This window comes from Xenia sp. Carnegie-2017, unplaced genomic scaffold (assembly GCF_021976095.1).
Source record: "Xenia sp. Carnegie-2017 unplaced genomic scaffold, XeniaSp_v1 HiC_scaffold_22, whole genome shotgun sequence".
NCBI classification, from domain to species: Eukaryota; Metazoa; Cnidaria; class Anthozoa; order Malacalcyonacea; family Xeniidae; genus Xenia; species Xenia sp. Carnegie-2017.
The window spans coordinates 14,635,685-14,658,548 of NW_025813485.1; the positions used below are offsets into that span (position 1 = coordinate 14,635,685).

Here is a 22,864-nt window from a genome sequence, read left to right on the forward strand (position 1 = left end):
GAGATAATTCTTGGTTTCTCACGTATGTGAACATGTATAGTTAATATTTCCACTTCATAATTAAGATACATGGATAAGAAATTCTTCTTCTCTTTACTGCATGCATTCATGACACCACACTTGTTTGTGCCTAAAGCACTACTTCTCTTATCAACAAAAGAAGCTCAGCGAAATAAACAATTTTCTTCCTTTTCAGTGACAGAAAACAGACGCAAATCTCCCAAGCGTGAATTAAGCTTTATACCACACTGCAAATTTCATGAAATAACATAAGCAACTGGCCTTGTGTGGGACCTACATGAATGTTTACTAACAGTTTACATAAAAGATCCAACACTATCCTATATATGTAATATCTCACGTTGTAACTGTGGTTGCAGTGAGCTGAAAAATGATATACATATTTCTATTAAAAGCAATGGTTAGACGTCAAATGATCCTACTTATTTTTGTTAGACTTCATTGACTCTTAGTTGTGAAAATCTTTGTGGTACATAATATTTTACACAATTATGCAAAAAATATTGATGCCGGTTAGTTAGTGCAGTTATTTTTCTCTCATGTCAATGTTTTGACACTGTAACCGAATACGGTCTTCAGTCTTATTTATGATTGTGGTTGATTAGCCTTCGAAGTTGTACATTTCAACGAATTTTAGAGAAAATGTATTTTTTTGTGCAATTAGCTAAAAAATTGAAGACGAAAAATGAAGATGAATATCAATTATGAACGACATTGCATGGATTCAACTCAAGCCACACTTCCTTAATATTGATGTTAACTGATGTTCATCCGGTAATCTATCAGCTACCTCCCAGGTTTTGTTGCTTGACCAATAACCTTTTATTCAACTAAATATGGGAATTTTTGAAAAGTTCCGTTCATATATTCAAAGAATGGGAAATGAATAAAGGTTATTAGCGGTATGGAGGTATATAACTCGTTTGCAATGGTTGAGAAGAATGTTGTCATTTATATGAGTAGATTTTCTGTACATTGCATGGGGGTCATTGTATTTTGTAGAAGGTTCTTTGTTTGACATTTAGTACAGTTGTGCCTGTAGTAAAAACATTTTTCTTGAAACATTTAATAACGAAAGACCTTTACTGTAATGAAATATGGTCATTTTTATTATTTTAAATATTACTTCTAGCTATACATCTGAATACATTTTTAATTAATTAATAAAGATATAATTTTGTTACATGTTCAAGTACTTTAATTCCATTATAAGGTATTGTAGCTACCAAAGACTTTCCCATGGCTATTTTAATTGTTTTTTAGTGCGCACAGTGTTCAATTATGTCGAGTCTCAGCAGTAAATCACCTTTTTATCTTGCCACATTTCCGTCAATGTTATGAGTGAGTAATGAAACAAATTATTTCCTTGTATTACTTATATAGAAAAGGATATAATTTCAGCATTCGTGCATTCACATTTATTCACGGATTTTTTTTCTAAGCTCATTCATTTTTCTTTACATTAATTTCCATAGCAACCATGGCAGCTACTGCTGCACAATAAAAACGAAAATCAGGATTAAAGACATTTAATTTCCTTAAAACTGTCATCGAGGTAAAATGTTTCATTTTTCGAAGTACGTATACTTATATATAATTATGACTTTGTGCACGTAAAAATGATTGTGTTACAGGTGCCAACTCTGTGCAATGTACATTAGCATTGACTTAAGTATACTTTCATGACATAACACAGCTCGAAGTGCTTTTCACTAAACATGCCAACCTAATAATCGACTAAATACAATGTAATATTATTTTCACACCTAAATTGGAGTGTGAAAAGCCAAATTTAAAATGATTTAACGATTTGATAGAATCTTCCGCCACAACTATGGCAACGATGTAAGGCTAAAGATGTTTCTATGCTCTTCTATTGCACGAATTATGGTAAAATTGTACGGCTAATAACATCTCATTATAATATATACGTCATTTATTAAAAGGTTTTTAAAGCTACAAACGTTGTCGTCATAAGTCTCGATTCATCAATCGTATAGAAAATTACAATTCCTTCATCAATCTGTGCTCATGTTGGAGTGAAAGCTTCGACTTCTAATTAACTTGAAGAAGTTCGTACTATATGAAAAGTTGAGTTACTGGTTTGACTTTGATGTATTGTCACGTGACCTAAACTGTTGAAAGCAGGAAGTCTCTTTAACAAGTAGTTACTGCTTGAAAGTGAACAACTTTTTTCAACAAATCTCATTGATATATGTTTACATGTATGAACGATCCTTTTCTTGAGAAATATCTAATGAACTATTCTCTCTTTCTGACTTGAAGAAGAAATCTAAAAGATGTCGTGATTAATTTAATCTGTTCGTGATCCATGTTCTCAGTGTTAGGGAAACTTTCACAACGACAAATACTAGTTCTGTTTAACAATTCTTAATTAACCAGGACGATGAAAAAGAGGAAACATAGTACGTTCACATTAATTGTACAACTTTGTGTTATACAATCGTTTTCTATTTTCATTATCTTTTCATCAAAATTGCTTTGTTTTTATTTAAAATTAAAGATATTTTTACATACTTGTACATGTATGTTTATCACCTTGTGTCTCGTTCACCCACGTTGCTATATTTTCTTTTGTCAATAGTAATGAGATAAAGGTTGGGAAAATAGACATTTGCAAAAATGCAAAAAATTGCCCAGAACTGTGTTTCTTAATCTAGTAAACTCATTGCTATTGGCTGATAAGCTTGACCTACTGGCTTGACCCGGTCTCGTGTTTCATTACAATGCAAATATATTAGGTGGGATGCGTCAAAAATCAACAATGCTTTTTTTGAAGGTCAAACTTGGGTTATCGCGATAAAATATCGAACTGCTTCGAGTCTGTCGTCGGAATTTAAATAATATGCATGGTTAATTTGTTGCATTACAATTCTTCAAATATAAAAGAAATTCTTCAAATTAAATATGTTCGAGAGGGTTTGAAACATCGTTAACTACAAAGTGAAATATAAAAATACTTCACGCAGTAGATTTCAACATCGTACTCGTTGATAGTCGTTTTCTCATCATGAATGAGGGGGGCTCTTGATGCAAGGACGAATATCAACGAGTAAAATTTAGGATTTATAAGTTATCTTTCCCCTACATGATACATTTGATGATTTGGCAAGATTATATTAATCTATAGAGTGATATTTTTTTTATATGAAATCTAACTAATTGTTTAATCTTATAGAGTTGAAATCCACTATTTTGAGATCTTAAGGGCAATGGAAATGCAGGGAATTTTGCAAGAATGAAAAAGAACTCCATCCTAGTTTGAAATATGGAAAGGATTTCGAATTAATCAAGTTTAAAATAGGTGAGTTGGATTGTACTCATGCCGCTTGCGCAATGATTGCATCCTTGCCGACAATTCTTGATTGTTTCAAAACAGGAAGAGAAGTGTTGATGTTAGATTTATAAATAATATCAGAGGGTTTTGCTGGTTTGCGTCTTCATTGTACACAGCGGGCAAAATGTCAAATCTAAATTTTGTTTTTGTTATCGCTCGGTGCTGTTATTTTCTTTGTGCAGTACCGACACACTAGGTCTTGCATTCTTGCAATTCTTCCAGGAATATTTTTAATGTTTTCTTTGGATATACAACGTGTGTTGAAGTGAACGCACATTTATGATGACACGTTCAGGATGCAACAATTATCCAAAAAACGTGCGTATACGAAACATACCTGGCAGGAAATGAAAATTCAATGCCAAGCATGAAAAACGAATTTGTTCACTACATATATCTACCGATAACAAAGATTTTTTCTCATGATTATTGTTATTTTAATATAAAGTGTTTGAGTGGTTGAATGGTTTACATTTTCGGCATTTTGTATAATTTCTATCGTAGCTGTTGGGGCTCCAATATCAAATGGTTTATTTAGGGTGATCAACTTTGGAATGAAGATAATTTTTAGCATCATGATTTTTTTTGCTTCTGATCGATTCAATAAAATAGACGTGTGTCGTTTAAAATTGCACGGGTATTGCGAAAAAAAATGGAGAATGGAATGCTTTTACGCATTTTGGGCGGATTTTCCCTCGTTGATGTGTTAAGTAATCTTTAATTTTATTTATACATGGAAGTTTATGGCGAACATATCGCACACGTTTTATTGTGAATGTGAACAAAAACATTTGTATCAAGTATAAATAATCCATAAAGTGCACAAAAAACATATTCAATTATATCGCCAAATCAAAATTCATGAACACATTTTTTTCTATATTTATGAGTTTGGCGCAACTCTAAGTCATCAGAATAATTGGATCATTGATTTATTTGGCTTCTGCAAAGAAATCTCAAAAAAAGGAAACAAGATTATTGCTAACTTTTAAGAAGTGATAACTTAAGCTATTAATCAACAACTATGTTTATGTGAATATTATCAGTCAGCTGACGATTTGTTACCGTAATCGGCTGTAGATTTATGGAATCTGCAATCTTAGTGATTGACATACTTCTCTAATACCCTTATGCTCTGGAAGATTCTTTCAGATTAAAAAAACACACTTGTCCACCTTCAAGTCCCACGGTAACAACACCTGTTGATGACGAAGCAACAGCACGAACATAACGATCAAATGTAAATTGCTCCATCATCTTGCCACTGTGCAGGTTCCATATACTTACAGTTTTGTCACGTGATCCAGACAACACGTGATCACCATTTGGTGTTATGCAAAGTGACCGAATGTCATGTGTGTGACCAATGAGTCTGAGGATTGGTGTTCCTCTTTCAACATCCCACAACATTATCGAATGATGAGAGCCTAAAATCATTCATTTAATTAGTATTAAATTGATCAGAACGAGTTGCATAAAAAATAAAAATTTCGGAAAAGTAGATGATAACAAATAAAATAATAAGGCTCGACACGTGCAACGTTACATGTAGCATTTAAGCATGGATATGTATGATTTAAAGTTTGCATGCATGTCACTTTTTTAGCATTTCAACAAAACACATGCAACATAATATGATAAATATTTACATTATTTTACGTATCTTACCTTTGGAAACAACGAGATTTCTTTCTATGCTAATGAATGACAACTGTTCTCTACCAGCACCAGTATGTAGCTCAATCGGCTTTCTTATATCATCTTCAGCCATGCTCCAAATTGCTATGCTGAAATTGTGAATGAAAGCAGCAAAAAGTTTATCATTAACCACCTGCAGAGCAGCGACTCCATAGCATCTATAGTTATACGTTTTCACAATTCCAGAGCCATTGAACTGATAAACCTGTAATCCAGTTAATCATCAAATGTTAATTTTGTTCATCTTCCAATTAATGAATTATACAATGCTGATAATGTTACCTCACTTCCACTGGACCCAATCAAAATGTCCTCTGCGTTTGGTACAAAAGTGATGGCGGAAATAGGACGAGAACTGCCAATGTTATGAGACCATAGTCGTGTCCATACGTTTGTATTTGGAACGTACCAAAGGTTAACCAAACCTCTTGCTGATCCTGATACAAAGAAGCGAGATGTTTCTTCACGTCTTTTTACTTGAGTTACAGCTTCAGAATAAGCTTTATGTCGATGCTGCCCATAATTTCTTCCATCTTCTAAAAATGAGAGCAATAGCAGTTCGCCATTGTTACAACCAAACAACAAAGACTTCTTGTCAATGGAAGTAACACAGTTTATTTTTTGCTCTGGTTGACATCTTTCAACTCTCTTTTATTTTGGCGACTCCTGATTTCAACATTGTTGTCTATGTCGATACTTCCAAAACCTGTTCTGTCTCCCAACATACAAAGTAAATGTACTGCGGCATTGTTTATCGTGCTTTGAAATTTTTGAAATGTTTTACTATCTGAGCTTAAATCCATATATGATATTGTTCCTAAACTGCTTCCTGTCAGGACTCCACCATCAGATGTAACATCAATTGCTGTAACCATGGATTCTTCAGGGTGACCTACATATAAACAAGTTGTATTATTTCCTTATCCATTATTATCCATGCAATACATCAGTGGAAAATACGTCAACAAAATAAATTGTACTACGGTAAAATATACGCATTATGCTGGTTATATTTCTATTCTTGAGGGTATATGGTGCTCTTCTAGTTATCCTTTTCTACAACATGTTTATGCACCTGCAAAATGATTAATTTCGCGTTTTGTCGACGTTTCCCAATAGATAAATGAACTATTTGACTGGTTTCCACAAAGAACAGCCTCAGCATTAGGTAAAAACCCCATAGAAGTCCATTTTGGACTTGGTCCTTGACAGGTCAGTCTTGGCGTTAATGAGCTGAGATCAATTTGACAAACTTCCATATTTCTACTGCACGTGTATATTTTCTCTTTGTGACAGACTACTGACGTGGTGGTAAACACTGGCATGGTGATAGAATGAACTGGATTGTTGAAGTTCTCCCAAGACCATATTAAAATCTGATCATTCTTACAACCTATTATAATTTTTTTTCCAGTAGAGTTGAAACAAAGTACTTCAGGTGTATTATTATCCACTTCTAAACATGACATTTCTGTACCACAATTTAGATCCCAAAGCTAACAAAATAGAAAATCAACAGTATGTAAGTGTCATTAAAAATTAATTGTAATATCGACATGACTTATAACTGACTGATCAAGAATTTTGATGAGTGAGTTGACTGTGATGTATAATGTACCTGAATGATTGAAGATGTTGAATCCTTTCCAATGCTGGCACAACGACGATCGTTTGGAGAGATTTTCACGTAAACTGCTCTTCTTTTTTTACCTAAGAATATGCCTTCATGTTAACCTTTATGTAGTTTATTATTTGTCTGGTTCTTATCAACATCATTAGTAAACAGCAAAATAAATTTACAACTTGTGAATTTAACATGAATATTATATTTTTGGCAATAACAAGTGATATTTTTTAATAAACCTTTCAAGGTAAAGAGCTCTTTTCCATTTTCACAATCCCAAATTTTAAAGTTTCCATCCATTGATGCCGAAACACATAAGGAACCATCCAGAGTAACTGCAATGCGAATGACATCTTGAGAATGACCACGTGATCTTTCCTCTTTGAGGTTTGCTTCTAAATCCCAAACCCGAAAGCTTTTGTCCTGTGAGCCAGACAACGCTTTTTTACCGTCTGGACTAATTTTTACGGATCTAAAATTTGCAAATGCTTAGAACCAATTTGGTGTTAAACCACCTAGCAAAAACTTGATGTACCTGATTGACTGGCTATGCCCTTTAAAATTGAAAAGTAATTTTCCTGTTTCAAAACACCATAATCTCATTATCTTGTCTGCTCCTCCAGAAACTATGTGTTTCGCATCAGAACTGATAGCAATGTTGTAAATTTCTGCCTGGTGACCTTTGAGAGTCCGTATCTCATTAAAATTATGTAGATCCCAAATCTTTATGGTTTTATCACCTGACGCTGATACAAGAAAGTGTTTCTCCCCTTCAATTGGTAAAATGAAAGATAAAGTTTATTTCAACTATCTCAACTATATAAGCTGTACCAATAATTATTGACAATCCTACTTTTCAAGAAAAATTCAATTGGTTCACAATGATCGGCAGTTGTTGATAAATTAAATAAATGAAGAAAAAAAATGGTTTGCAATATTTCCACAGTTCTACCAAGTTTTACAAAAAGTTTGCTTAGTCTGAAAATAATCAAAATATCAATCATTCACTCACTTGATTGAGCAACACAAACAACGCAATACACTATGTCCAAATGCCCTTTTAGTACTCTTTCTTCAGAGCACTGAAAATTGTCAGTGCTCCACAACTTAATGGTTTTATCATAAGAAGCTGTTGCGATATACTTCTCATCTGTCGTTGAACAAAGGCCACGTATTTGATCAGCATGAGCATCTATGGTCATATGCAGTCTTCCAGTATCCACATGCCACACTCTCAGTTTTCCTATAAAGAGAAAATGGCAGGTGTTATGAAAATAGATCAACTGCAACCAATGTTTACGCAAAAATTGATATTGATGCCTTCCTCTGCACTCGTTTTTCATTATGTGATGTGTTTTGACATAACGTATTTAATGATGATTATGGCATTCAAAATAATAAATTGTAAAATCTTTGCCTTATACAACACAATATAACTATGGCACCTACCATCATTAGATCCAGTATATAGATAAACATCATCGGTGCTAAAGTCTAATGCATTTACAAAGCCTCCTTCTCCAGATAAATCATGTTTCTCAGCATAGACGTCCATGTTCCAAAGTTTAACTTTTGTATCAGTTGATCCCGAGGCAAGGATTGTTCCACCGTGTGATAAAGCTAAGCAGCATACCGACATATCATGTCCTTTGAGAACCTTTAATTCTTTACCTGAAGTTATGATAAAATTCTTTCTCTAAAATTGTTTGTTAGTTTGAAGGTATTTTTACAAACCCAAATACTAAAACCTGAAAATGAATTTAAACGATTAATTGAAACAGTCGGCTAGTTTGCGCATACCAGTTTCCAGCTCAAAGATTTTGATGAGCTTATTTGCAAGTGCTGAAATAACCAGCGTGCCAGTTGAACTAATCTTCGTTACTAAAGAAAATACACCGTCCTTTATATTTGTCTGTATTCTCAAAAGTGGTCCCACTGGCTCAGAAAGACAAGCAAATAAAGGTAGAAGGCAATTCTTGTGCAAGCACGTTTTACGAACGTTCTCCAACAGCTCACGTATTCTTTGGTAGTCATTAACGTAAGGCAAAAGTCTTCCTGAAAATAAAATTATCAATTTTTTATATCAGATAGGTTTAGTAGATGAAACTATAGATAATAAATGTAGTAAGTCACTTTTCAACGAAAATTAATAAAATCAGACAATTTTGATACCATATTTTTTACCATGACGAAGCTCGTTACCATATAAAATGTTTACAACACACTTGTACGAGACTGATAGTTTGAAATAACGATGTATGACAATATATTACCCAGAAGCTGTGGGCCGATAAAGTCTGGGTTTTTTTCCATGACGTCAGCCGATAGCATCAAAGAGGATTTAAGGAGTTTGATCTCGTATGATTCATTGCCAATAAAACGAAAATCTGATATCAAGGATGGCATATTTGTCTGTTTCACCTTCTGATACAACCAGTGAAAGTCAAAGAAAAGTCGAAGAAGTTCTTCCCACATTTGCGCTGAATTTAAATGAAAAGGGAGAAAATTGAAAAAGTAATTCCTATTTCCTATAAATTTGTCCCATTCACGATTTTCACATCGACTGCGAAGTATTTTCAAGAACGACTTTTGCACATGTTTAAATCTTTTTCCCAGTGTTGCTTTGGCAAAATCCATAAGAACGTCATGAATACGAAAGCTGTTTTGTGTCGATCCTTAAAACAAAAACATCAAAATCTGTTCATTTGACTGTAAGAAAAAATCTGGATTTGACAATATTAATCCATTGCATTGGATTCTATTGATTATTTTCCCGGTTCTTAATTAAAAAAAAAAAACACTAAGTAAAATGCTTTAGAAAAAAGTTTACCAAGTTACACCAATAATCAAACAAATGGAATAACATTTAGGAGACAAGATAACCTAGTATATTTTAATGTGCGCAAATGTACATACTTATATAATGGCATCTCACCTTTTTGAAGTAGAGACTTCTTCTCGAGCGATCGTAATATATCTCTTCCTTTTCTATCGCTATCCAACACTTTCCGGCTCTCATCTTCTTCTGGTTCTTCTGTCCAGAACATAATAAGTATGTCAGAAGGCAAATCTGTGTCTTCAGGAAAAATAGCGAAATCAAGGAATTTCTCTTTTTCTAGTTCTTTTAGTCTTTCAAAACTAACGAGCATGGCTTTCAATAGATTGTCATGAGGATAACGGTCTTTAGAGAAATTTGATCTCAATTTCTCCAAGTCGGCGTTTTTAAAGTCATCTAAGACGTCCTGCCAATCTTCTTCTGATTTGGAATCGATTAAGATCGAACCCACCAGAGTCAAAGCAAGTGGCAAATTCCGACATTGATCTAAAAGCTCTTCTACGATTTGCTGCATGTTCGTACCAGACAAGAATTTTTCATTAGGTTCTACATGTGCTGTCAAATATAGAAGAGATCGTGACTCATCCTTTGTCATATGTTTTAGGTCATACACTGCAGAAGAAATCAAGCCATGAAGGACGTCGGCATCTCTTGCCGTTATTAACATTTGACATTTCCCTGAGAGACTATCAAAAACGTTAGCATATTCAACATTCCATACATCATCAAGGACGACTAAGGTGCTTTCATTTACCTTAAAATATAAAGTATGGTTTGTAAGGTGAATGTGATATGAACTTTTTTCATTTTTAATTTTCAATGTTTGTCTACATAACTTTAAACGTGCTCACGAAACTAACTGACTTTTTGTTATTAAATGATATTTTTACTGAAAAGAACCTTTAAAATGACAGTAGGTTTCTTAAAAAGTTTCTGCAGATCTATTTGCTTTCTCAACATATTCGGTTTTGAATGTACAGCTTACTCAAATAGTGACGTCACAATGTATAAGGAGTTGCACTTACTGAGTAAAACAACAATTTTCTTTGTAAGAAATGCTTATGGCTTGAAAACAAGTTAAAAAGACAATTTTATGCAGTAACTCACAGGATTATTTCTCAGCCATGTTTGAGCAGTGTTGATATTGCTGAACGATTCAGTTCCACCCAAAGTCTTGATAAGAGTGTTTACCAGTGTTAGACAATCAGGATTTTGACCTACATCAAGCCATATAACCTGACGAGTATGTGAAACAGTCCAAGCTACATCCAGGGCCAGAATAGTCTTTCCCAGTCCTCCCATACCGCGAATTCCAACAATGCTTATGCTTTGTCCTGCAACGTCTCCCATCCTACTGTCTTCAACCGTTTTAACAGGTGAATAATCTCCTCTACTTTTTTGGGTCTCTTGATCATATTTCGTGGGAGATTTCTTAAACCATATGACGCTACGAAAAATCAACAATTGGACAAAATTAGAACATAATACATTTGAACAAAGATTTAAAATTTCTGTAATGTATTAAAGCATTAACGGAGTATTCAGCATTATCTCTAATTAAATTAAGAAAAATCTTTCAAAGTCCATATCCTATACATTGTCTTTGATACAAATGCTGACTTGTTTAAGTATGGCTATTTCTTAATATCGGCAACAATTAACGCTCGCTTGTAGGTAACGTCAACAATGATGTATGACGGTGAACTAGCTCTAGCCATCAAGCATATTATGTGAATAAGAGTTTTATCATCAACTTCAAACCTTTTACAAACGAGCCACCATTTTCAATGAATTTATCGATGTGCTCGATCAAGTGTTTCTTGGAGCAATATTGCATAAGCTCTTTCAGCTTTGATAATTTTTTAGGAGAGATAATGCAATTTTCAAACAAGGCCTGAAAAATATCTAATGCACAAATCTTTTCTTTAGGGGAGGTACTGGTATCCGGGGGCACACATTCTTGCAAAAATTCATTCATTTTTTGTATAACTTGATCTCCTTCAAATTCATTTGACAGCTTCACAAGAAGTTTTCTGAATGATGTAATTTTCTCTTTAGAAGGGCCTGAAGTTCCAAGTGATAGAAAATTATTTTGAGTAATCAAACACAATACTTTACTACTTTCATAAAATCTGCAAATTAAAAAGTCGTACCTCCCTGAACTTCAAATTTTGTACGGACTTTATCAGCAACATTGTTCAACGATACTGCATCAAGAATCTCAGCAAATAGAAATGCTTCGTTCTCTCCAGGCGTATCTTTGTTAAGTTTGTTTTCATTTTCGAGCTTTTGTATCAAATCAAGAAATGTCTTATTATCATGAATACTAATGCCTGAAGTTAGATCGCAGAGCAAAAATTTCATCTGTCTTAATTTGTCTTTAGTTATATGTCCTGCTATCTCCAAGCAAACCTTCGTGTATATTTCACAGAATTTATTGTTGTCTCCGTGATAACTCATGATAGCACTTTAGTTTGTTTGTTAAAAACTTGAGATCAAGTGCCTGGTGGTCGCTGTGAAATTTGTAGATCTTGTTGTGAGATTCTAAGAACAAAATTTGTAAATGAAAGTACAAAACAAATTACTCGCGACTTGTGTAAAGTAATACACGACAGGCAGAAATAACCTTGTTGATAACAGATTTTTGAACAGCTTTTGTGTCATTTCTGTAAGAGTTGTTAATGTTGATGTACTCAGTATTTCGTGCACAACTATAGCTACTAATCTTGTCATAAAAATACACTGAACGAGTACACAACGACGAATACACGGTCAAAATACAAACGTTAGGAAGACCGGAACTTCACTTTTCTGTCTGTTTTGCAAATGATATTCCTTCAGTTCAGTACTCACATATCGTCCCTAAATTTGATTCTTCCAGTTCTCCGAGGTCCAAAATAATGTTGTAGTGTTCGTAATGCACTTTGATTCTTTTGTTTAGTTCGGTCAAAGCTGCATAAACATGAAATCTTTTCTGAAAATCGGTTTTACAAGAAATGTACTTCGTGGAAAAGTTAACCTCATGACCCAAACAACCACATGATGCGTTAATGAAGTTGGTAGCTATTCTTTATAATTCATATTTGCGCATGATCAATTTATGTTGTGCTGTTAGAAATATGGAAGGCGTGCTCCTTTAGGCTTTATCTTGATTTGAGAAATCGGACAGTGAGAGTTGATAAGTAAGAGTTGTGCTGTGAAAGCTGGGCTGTGAGATTTGGGTTGTAAATGTTATGATATGAGAGGTGGTCTAGAAAGTTAGGCTGAGAGAGTTTGTCTATAAGTCTTACAGCTGCAAGAGGTGATTCCACAAACCTTGATCAGAATTTAGTTTAAAAGATTTCCTTGAATTTAAGTTTACAAGATGTCCTTTTTCAGATTATGTTTTATTTTATGTAAGAGTTGATCGAATTATAGAGATTTTTTCTGTAAAGATTGGATTGTTATGATTTCATTGTAGCAGTGATTTATAATTGAAAAGAGCATATTAACAAAGTAGCATGAGTAGCATGAGGCTGAGTCTGTACATTTTTCGAAATCGAGATTTTAACACCTTTAATTTAAGGCTGTGACGTAAATTTTACCATCTGTTGTCGTCATATTACCATGGAACATTCGATTCATTAGGAAGGAAAATTGATATCCCTAACGTTTGATAGACTCTAACCCCAATATCATTTTACATGTCTGTTTCAAACGTCTGAAGCTCTCGCAGTGATTGTTTTGAGAAACGAAAATGTATTCACCGTTGTTTCTAACAATTGCGTAAGTAGATATATTTTGTCAGGAATGCGTATTTTGTCAAGTTTATGGTTTACGAACAAACTTTGAAAACGATGAAAATATTTATGCCCTATTTTTGCCTGTCATCGCAATTAGCAGTTGGGGAATTTATATTTTAAAGTGTTGTTATTTACCATTAAACCCTTGAATTGAAACTTTTAAGGTTGGTATTTCAAACTCCGTTTTTGAGCATCGCCACCATAGTTAAAAGAGGTAGGTTTATTATGCGTATTCACGTTCAATGTATTGCCAAATTTTTTCTTTATCAATATTTATATGGAATAGTGATCGTGACTGAGATAATTTTACGTGAATGGTAACTGTAGGAAAACTTACTCTTATAAAAGTGTCAGTTAAAGTTTTCGTTATGGTAGATTTGTAAGTCTGACCAGAGCAAGGTAATTTGAAAGAAATGGGAAGTGAATCTATGCCACTCTATATAGCAATGAAACATGTACAGCTACTCCAAAATAGGATTTGAATCAATGATTTAGTTTATTCATTTATAATTCATATGTCACTCACGTTCAACTGTTATTTAAAGGTGAAGAATTATTAATAAATAAATATTCCTTGGGACATGTTTTCATTATCAATCATATGTATAGTTTTCATCCAGCTACTGAAATATGATCTACAAAGTATTTAAAACCCACAGTTTTCGTGCGTGCGTTTTGTCAAATATTTATAGGAAGTCTTTTTATTCACGCCCGTGTTTACTCCACTTGATATTTTAAGGAAAATGTAATTTTAAAAAACGTGCATATTAATGCTACACATGCAAGCCTCTTCCAAATTACATATCATTTAAATTAGTCCAAAATAAATTTGAGTTCAATATACAACTTCAATTTAAAGATATAATTTGTGGACAAAGACATCGTGATGCTCCAGGAATCCTTAACAGTCCTAATTATCCAGAGGAATATCCTGCCAGCACCGACTGCTCATGGACTATATCTACCACAGCAGGAAAAATAATTACTCTGAAGTTTACGAAATTCTCGGCAAGTGTGCCCCATAAATAGATTTTTTCGCTGTGATTACAGATCCCGGTTTCACAGTGACGATTATAGAATGATGCATTTATAAGATTTGAGCACATTTTTAACTTACTTTCCAAACTAAAGACCAAAAGCTTCCAACTCTGTTGGTGATAATTGATGATCCGGTTTTATATGAAAATAATTGTGCGATCTTCTAAAGTTTGATAACATCTATAATTTTTGATTATTTCTTAGCTTGAAGCTCACCTCGATTGTTCATATGATTACGTGAAAGTTTATGATGGTGAAAGCCATAATGATGAATTGATTGGAAAATATTGTGGGAGTAACATCCCCGAGAAGTTAGTCTCGTCAAATTCCAAAATGCATATCGTATTCCATTCTGACAGTGGAGTGGAAGCTCCAGGATTTTCAATGAAGTTTTCATCTTCGTATGGTAAATTGTAGCTACATGATTTGTAAACTATCGCGAGGCGAATGGTTAACGATTATAGTTAGATGAATCATAAACTATAACCATAACTATCACCAGATAATAGGTAGACTATAGCTAAATGAATCGTAAGATGAATGGCTATTGATGAATCGGTGCACTATATATAGCTAGATGAATTGTAGGCTAAGTGGGCGTTGTAAAATGAATGGGAAACATAATCTAGTTAGCAAGATAAATTGTGAATTATAGCTATAAAAGCAAATTACATATGGACAAAAATACACTGGTCTGGTAACTTTTTTTCTATAGGCTGTGATCACTACTTGACGCAAAATTCTGGCGAAATGTTATCCCCCAATTTTCCTGCAACACACCCTCAACCAACTCAGTGTAACTATCTTATCAACGTCACAACTGGTTCAACAATCAATCTGACTTTTGTGGAGTTTGATCTAGAAAAAGGTTCTGGTATTAAACCAACATTATAGCTCAGCATTCAACGCACCTTGCATAACAATTTTTGTGTTGTTATCTCTGCATGATATTTACGCGACTTTAAACTCATGTTTTGTTTTCAAACAAGGTAACGGTAACGATTGTCAGTTTGACTATATTGAAGTATTTGATGGTCCTTCACCTCACTCAACAAAACTGGGAAAATTCTGTGGCAATGTCAAACCTAAAGTAAAGCGATCATCTGGACATATGATGTTAATCCGATTTTATGCGGATGCAACTGTCCCAAAAAACAGGATTTCGAATAAAATATTACGCCAAAGAAAAAGGTTTGGTTTATTGAATAACTATTGTTATGTAATGGTTAAAAACCTCGGTAATTTCAGCTCAAGGTAACACGGATGATCTTCAATATCCTTTAAGCTACTGCTTATTTAGTGTTGCAGTGCTAATTTTCTTGCTTTATTTGAGCACCCTGTGCTAACATTGGTATTCAACTATGCACGCATGCCCCCTCTACTTCCTAATTTCTACCTTGATTTTACCTTTCTCTAAGGGCATTACCTCTGTTCTTTGCATGGAGTTGAGCCACCTCTCTCCCTCCCCTCCTTGTCTATGCCACAGACTAAGACTTGTGGTCTAGCTATACGATATACTTTCCCTACATGTGTTTTGTGCTATAATTTTATTTATAAAGTACGACTGTAAATCTTTTTGATTACTAGAAGTTGTCCTAAGTGATGTTTGCAGCAGACCAAAATACACTGGTGATTGTCGTGCTGGATTTGATAGATGGTTTTATAATGCTGCAACAAAAAGATGTGAACGATTTATCTACGGCGGTTGTAACTCGAATGGAAACAATTTCGAAACAAAAAGAGAATGCTTGAAACGATGTCATGGTATAAAGACTTACTTGCCAGATTGAATTTATTCATTTTTATGATAATTTTTTGTTTGCAAAAGATATCTATAAGTAATAGGATGGCATTAAAGTTGATCAACTTAATGACAACGTAATGACACCTAATGTTCAAACGTTAGGTCAAATTTTCTAAATGTATCTATCCTGTTGTATCTTGCATATGAAATTATACTTTTCAAGGTAATCATGATGTTGCCTAAAATAATAGCTATAGCCGTAACTTAGCTTAGCTTAAGGTTCATCTTGTCTGCAATGTCAACCCCGGAAGTTAATCCCGAGAGAAACAGTAAGAAATATCACAAAACGAGGGATTCATATGGACTTAAGACAAGGTTTTTACCTTCAAATAAATGTTTTTGCCATAGAAACCTCCCACGATTTTAATGAATGTTCCAGAGAAAATGGACGATGTGATCAATCGTGTCATAATACATTAGGAAGTTATTTTTGTTCATGCTGGAAAGGATACAGACTTGGTGATGATCAACACACTTGTGAAGGTTTCTTAAAAAAATTATTCTTTTATTTATGGTCAAGTGTATTCTAGCAATAAAACTAAGTACTTTAATTACATAATTACATAGTTATTTAACATCTATCTTAGAAAACTATAAATAGTGCTTCTCTCAGAAAAATAGAGAGCAACAATTGGGAAGGAAAGTTCTGCAAAGGATAAAATTTTCTATTATTGATATAGTTTAACAAACATTTTTCCAAGCATTTCTTCATCAGCCAAACAGATTTTAATAATTTATGGTATCATTTACATTGTACCTTTTTAAAGAGTGTTTGCTTACATTACAAAAGACGCATTGTCGTCTGTTACTCGATTGATTGAAAGACCGACATGAAAATGTACGGAAATGTGTAAACTGTGTAAAGTTCTTGGTTTACGAATTATCTAATTTCGTCTAGATTTGGATGAATGCTTACAAGGTCGTGATGTCCATCATTGTCAACAAAACTGTACTAACATGCCTGGATCTTACTACTGTACATGTCAAAATGGCTTTATACTCAGTGCAAACGGACGAACATGCATTGGTATGTTACAACTTATAATTTGCATGCATTGTATCAAAGAAATTAAAATAAGGTAAAATCACTTATGTGCTGCATTAAAATAGAAAATCAAATGTGTTTAAGTGTATGGTCCATTTATTCATGTCCACATTCAGAATACCAATTTGTTTTTTACTGCTCATTGACGTTTCTGTTTCATTAACAACGTAACCTTGAGGGGGGGGGTCTTGGGGAGAGTGTAAGCATTTGCAAATGTCTTCAATTTGTTGTTATAAGAAAACGATTTCAAGCGCAAAACGAATTGTTAGGACAAATATAATTGCATTTAGTAGGCTATTATATGTGATATAGTTGACAACTGCACTGTGCTATTTCGTTAAAGAATGAAATGCACTATATGATTAAAATTGTTTACTTGCAACTCGTCGTCATTGTTAGTCGACAACATGATTAATACCGTGACCACAGCAGCCACAACACAAAATATATATGTAATAATGATAAATAATTATTGCTTATAAATAGAGAATTAAGTGTGAGATACCTTCTAAAAAAATTGAAGTAATTGCTCGAATTCTGCAAGTCTAATTGTCAATTTTTCCTTTCAAGCATGCATTTATCACAGCTAATGTGTAATCATTTAAAATAATAAAATTTTAGATATAAATGAGTGCGTAACAGGTGGAAATACATTGTGTCAGCAAGATTGTATCAACTTACCTGGAACCTATCAATGTTCTTGCTATGATGGCTATGAATCGTACCCTGGCAGACCAAAAGAATGCAAAGATATTAATGAATGTGAAAAGGATTTGGATGATTGTCATAACTGTACTAACACAGATGGAAGGCAAGCATTGATCTCATTTTACTAAAATTAATTTATCATTATAGAAGTTTATGCTTGGGGTCAATGCATGGGGTTAATTTATGAGTTGCTGTTTTGCTAAAGAACACATGCGCACAATCCATACGTATGCTCGGGTCACTGGGTTGATGTTGATTTATGACATGCTGTTTTGCTAAAGAACACATGCGCACAATCCATACGTATGCTTGGGTCACTGGGTTGATGTTGATTTATGACTTGCTGTTTTCCTGAAGTGTTCACGCTCAAAATCCAATCACGTATCATTCATTTGTGACATACGTATTTTGTCCAGCAGCACATGCGCACAGTTCCTAAGTATCGTTGATTTATGACAGGGGTCTCCAAACTTTACAGCCAGAGGGCCACATGAACTTTCATCCAGCTTGTTGAGGGCCGACGAATCGTACACCGCTGGTCAAAGAGCGAATATTTTAATAAAACGAAGTACATAACACAAGCTTCATTAGTTAAGAAAATATTATTCAAAATTTAAAGGTTAAATTTCAACCAAGTGTAATATCATAACAAAATCACAATTAGTCTGTTCAGTTTTCTCAATGTGAGTGTTGAAATTGGCTTTCTTAAGTGTCTCTGCGGGCCGGATTGAGAGGCCCAACGGGCCGCATCTGGCCCGCGGGCCGTAGTTTGGAGACCCCTGATTTATGACATGTGTGTTCTCTAAATTAGTATATCCATAAATTTTCTGTTTTATAATTTACTTTTTATTATAATTTAGCTACGAGTGCACATGTAGATCAGGCTTTGCTTTGAGTGAAGACAAAAAGTCGTGCTCTGATATTGACGAATGTCTCATAGACAATGGAGGGTGTTCACAGATATGTATAAATACACCTGGAAGCTATGAGTGTAAATGTCAAGACGGTTTTTATTCGTTAGATATCGCGTGAGTATACCAAGGAAATAATCTTTTATCTTTTAAACATTTCTTCAATTTCTCCTCACATCTACTCGTGAAATGATTGCGTACTAACATACCCGGGCTTATATAAACATTTCAAAAAGTACATTTAAACTTTAACATGGGCACTATATATGAACAAACTCACCGTCATTTCACATTTCTCAAATATTGATTTTTAAAACTAAAACGTAGTTACAGAAACTGTCTATAAAAATGAAAAATTACTTTTATCTATCAGGATTCTTTTTTACAACGTATCTGATTGGTGGGACAATCTTATTTTCAACTCAACTCTTAGGTCCATCAACTGTCAAGATATTGACGAATGTATTGATAATAATGGTAATTGCTCACACGAATGTCTCAACTCCATGGGATCATTTAACTGTTCCTGTCCCAGAGGCTATGTACTAAAAGATGAACATATCTGTCTTGATATCAATGAATGCATAACAGCACCGTGCTCTCACAACTGTTCAAACACAAACGGAAGCTTTTTTTGTCTCTGTGAAGAAGGTTTTCATATCAGTGATGATCGTGTAACTTGTGTAGGTAAGATCGAGCTCCTAGAAAATGAAATCGTTCTCAGCAGCTGGACAGTTGTATGCAGTGTATAATTGCGCATGAATTTAGGACGAGATGTAGAAATTACCTTTTGGTAATTTTTCTTACTTTAGAGCATGGCAAATGCCACTTGGCTAATCAGCGTCCAATATTTTGATATTCTATATCTAATACTGTCTAAAATTTATCTAGTGGTGTGGGCTTTGAAGCTCAGGGAAATTGCGCGATTAAAGCCAAAACAATGGAATACAGCAGCTCATCACTATCTAAATCTCATTATACTTTGTTCTATAAATCTAATTATTGAAATCTCATGCGAGAATCTGTAAATCTTGTATTCTCGAAATTTTATCTAAGGCTTGCGAATCCCATAGAACACACGTGATAATGAACTTTAATGAACTTTAATGACTAACAATAGGTACTCCCTATAGGGCTTTTCAGTAGCTATTTACAAAATTGAATACATATACATATTTGTCTTATAAATGTATGTAAAAAAGATTATTATTAAAAGGATTTTAAAGATAAAAGTAACATTACAAGATGGAACTACAAAAGATCTTTTAAAGCTTTCTTAAAAGAATCAAGAGACTTGGAATTTTTCACATCTTTGTTCTGATAAAACTTAAACCCTCACGTAAAAAAACTTCCATCATCAAAAGCTAATTCTCGATCGGTTAGGTAAAATACATTATAGCTGCTATACTTTTGTACTCAAAATACTTTTAAAAGGCTATTAATTTCAGAAGAATAACATCTTACAAATGGATTGGTTGTTGTAATTTACTGTGCCTAAAGCTAGACCCGCCATTTTCTAGTTCTAACATCAAATCTATAAAATTTGTTTTTACCTTAGATACAAACGAATGTGAAGGAAACAGTTCATGTGATCAAATATGTATAAACAACAATGGAAGGTAAAATATTGTATCGCTTTAGCGTGTTTTCTTTAAAGTGACTTACAAATTACCTTTTCCAACTGGAGCATTATTCATATTTTCTGTGTACTTTTTAGCTATACATGTGAGTGTCATGACGGATATAGATTGCTTGACGATGAAATGTCTTGTGTTGGTAAGTGAAAATGCATCTTGAAGTTGCATACGCGTTTGCTATGGTAAATGAGACCTAAAGTAACTCAGCCGTAAAACGTCTATTCTAAACTGTATTGTGTTAAAAATTCATTCAATAACAAATGAAAATTTTTTGCAGACAATGGACTGTGCTTGATATGACTTAATGTAAACATATTTATCTTAGACATTGACGAATGTTTGGAAGAAACTTCATGTTGTGATACACAATGCGTTAATGAAGATGGAGGATATTCTTGTAGCTGTAACGATGGCCATTTCTTGTCCAAGGATAATTGCACTTGCAAAGGTAAAACTAATTTTACACGCATTCAAATGCTCAGTTGCGAACTTTGTGACAATTTTAACGCAGCGAAATGTCTATTTTTGTTTTGAGAGAAGATAAAAAACCGCACTTTTTTAGATACAAACGAATGTCTCCTGAATAACGGAGGATGTGATCACCTTTGCAATAATACGAAAGGAGGTTTCAGGTTGGTTCTGCGTTTATAGTGAACATATATATAACGATTTTTTTCATTTATAAACTGGGTCGTATAAATGTACGTTGATCTGTACATTTTATTTTACTCAGTTGTTCTTGCCATCCTGGATATCAATTGGATCCAACAAACTCGAGTCGTTGCATTGATATAAATGAATGTTTAGTGGTAGGTCTTGTAAAATGTATTTATTGGCCAGAAAACCAGCAAAGTTTATGGGAAGTGTAGATTTTAGATTATTTAAGATGATGAAAAAAGTTATGTGTTGACATTCATAGAGATGTCAGATGTATCGAAAAAAGCACTTGACTATCACATAAATGACGAGTTATATACATACCCTTCAAATGTCGAACAAAGTAATCTTGCTTTAATTTACTAAGATGATAATAAAATTAATCATTTGATAGGAAAATGGTGGCTGCTCTCAATTATGTAACAACACTATGGGAGGATACGAATGTCATTGTAGAGTGATGTATGATCTTGATTTGGACGGAAAGACATGCAAACGTAAGAAAAGCTTACGTAGTATATATGATGATTGTATTCTATTGTTGAATTGTATATTTTTGACACAGCAGTCAAATATTGTATACAAAAAAACTTTTATTTTAGATTGTCCTACGTGTGAAACATTTGGAAGTGCAGTCAAAATTATTGAGGAACTGCAAGCGGAGGTATGAGTTTGGCTTTTTTCTCGTCAGTTTCTTACAACAATAATATACACTGACGACAACCATCTTAATGACCATCAAAGCAACGATATTATTACCGAAGGTTTTCCGAATAGTAACATTTTCAATTATACGAAAAAGGAAGCTATGTTTTTTTTACGAAAATAAGACTGATGAGATATCATGAAATTATATTCAAAATTTTAAACTAATTCGGGTCCAATTTTTCACCTATGCAAGTTTAGCGTTCATTGTGCTTTAATATTGATGGTGCCATGACATGGTGTATATTATGTTAGGTAGCTGAAATTTGGTTCTATTGCAGGTTAAAGCCTTACAAAGACGGTTTTCTCAATTAACATTGAAAAACGACGAATGTTTGTATAAAGGAAAAACTTATAAGAACAGAGACAATTGGGATGACGGTGAATGTCGTCGTTGCTATTGTCAGGTTAGGTGAACTGGCTACTTAAGTATAATTTTGAGAGACTTAGGTTTCAGATTTTGTTATTCTGTGTTTTTTGAAGAATGGTCAAGTGCTATGTTTTCAAGAAAAAGATTGCTTTCAAGCAGGTAAAGTAAAAATTGATCACATGACCGATATCCAAAAATGCGAAAGGCTGCAAAAACAACCGTTTGTCTAACCAACAAAAAACCAAATTCTTTTATAGACTCTCCAGCACTATATCCCGCAGTGGGTAGCAGCAGTAATCAAAAGAAGTAAGAAATTAAACGAACAGAAATTCAAGTAGGTTTAATGTAGGTATAACAAAGCATTATATCAAAAAAATACCAGTATTACATTTAAAACTTTCTCTAAACAAACATTTCAAACAACAATCTTTCATCTCATAAGTCTTGCATTATTTTTAGACTATAGCCAGAAACAAAACAAGAAATGCAATATTAGATCTAGTAGAAGTAATCTTTTTTGTATTAGAGACAAAATTTGCTAATCATTAATTTTAATAGTATGCAGTAAGAATATATTTAGTAATTGTCAACATGATAATAGAAAATGATTTACAAGACAGAAAAAGTTTGATAAAAGATACATGCGTTTTGTAGCAGGAAATTGATATAA

At 33.6% G+C, this 22,864-nt stretch overlaps 2 protein-coding genes and 1 long non-coding RNA gene across 6 annotated transcripts; 2 read left to right on the plus strand and 1 right to left on the minus strand.

Annotated features, from left to right (window-relative positions):
• Positions 1–1,514: 1,514 nt before the first annotated feature.
• Positions 1,515–10,433, plus strand: LOC124446306. The gene is made up of 3 exons (XR_006948394.1): positions 1,515–1,576; positions 3,221–3,346; positions 10,142–10,433. It is a non-coding gene; the product is annotated as an uncharacterized LOC124446306 (long non-coding RNA).
• LOC124446298 (apoptotic protease-activating factor 1-like) lies at positions 5,418–12,580 on the minus strand. Of its 4 annotated transcripts, none has more exons than XM_046997139.1 (14): positions 12,391–12,580; positions 11,691–12,081; positions 11,299–11,601; positions 10,645–10,984; positions 9,637–10,291; positions 8,975–9,376; positions 8,502–8,756; positions 8,151–8,372; positions 7,714–7,944; positions 7,237–7,471; positions 6,941–7,173; positions 6,696–6,787; positions 6,153–6,573; positions 5,418–5,969 (listed from the first exon to the last, which is right to left on the minus strand). In XM_046997139.1, the coding sequence occupies exons 4-14, from the start codon at positions 10,885–10,887 to the stop codon at positions 5,692–5,694; spliced, it is 3,267 nt and encodes a 1,088-aa protein (XP_046853095.1). In that variant the 5' UTR covers positions 10,888–10,984; positions 11,299–11,601; positions 11,691–12,081; positions 12,391–12,580; the 3' UTR covers positions 5,418–5,691. The 4 variants fall into 4 exon arrangements, with proteins under 4 accessions (XP_046853095.1, XP_046853091.1, XP_046853093.1 ...); XM_046997135.1 differs by having other exon boundaries at positions 7,237–7,480; XM_046997137.1 differs by having other exon boundaries at positions 7,237–7,480; positions 12,323–12,580.
• A 621-nt stretch (positions 12,581–13,201) lies between these two features.
• Positions 13,202–22,819, plus strand: LOC124445183 (multiple epidermal growth factor-like domains protein 6). The gene is given in 23 exon segments (XM_046995889.1): positions 13,202–13,302; positions 13,484–13,533; positions 14,179–14,327; positions 14,562–14,763; positions 15,073–15,225; positions 15,347–15,504; positions 15,506–15,548; positions 15,945–16,121; positions 16,510–16,644; positions 17,060–17,188; positions 17,828–18,017; positions 18,775–18,942; positions 19,259–19,512; positions 20,384–20,444; positions 20,543–20,601; positions 20,788–20,910; positions 21,025–21,094; positions 21,196–21,271; positions 21,514–21,616; positions 21,722–21,783; positions 22,106–22,231; positions 22,308–22,353; positions 22,452–22,819. Coding segments are annotated over 23 exon segments (2,616 nt in total). The 5' UTR covers positions 13,202–13,273; the 3' UTR covers positions 22,505–22,819.
• The last annotated feature ends 45 nt before the right edge of the window (positions 22,820–22,864 follow it).

Bases quoted from the DNA above. Each gene is read 5' to 3' on its own strand.
- LOC124446298 (XM_046997135.1), bottom strand. From the start codon at position 10,887: ATGGGAGACGTTGCAGGACAAAGCATAAGCATTGTTGGAATTCGCGGT. The intron at 8,757-8,974 runs GTAATATATTGT...TTTTATTTTCAG, and splicing joins TATCGGCCCACAGCTTCTGG to GAAGACTTTTGCCTTACGTT. The intron at 6,574-6,695 runs GTACATTATACA...CTATTTTGTTAG, and splicing joins CAACATCTTCAATCATTCAG to CTTTGGGATCTAAATTGTGG.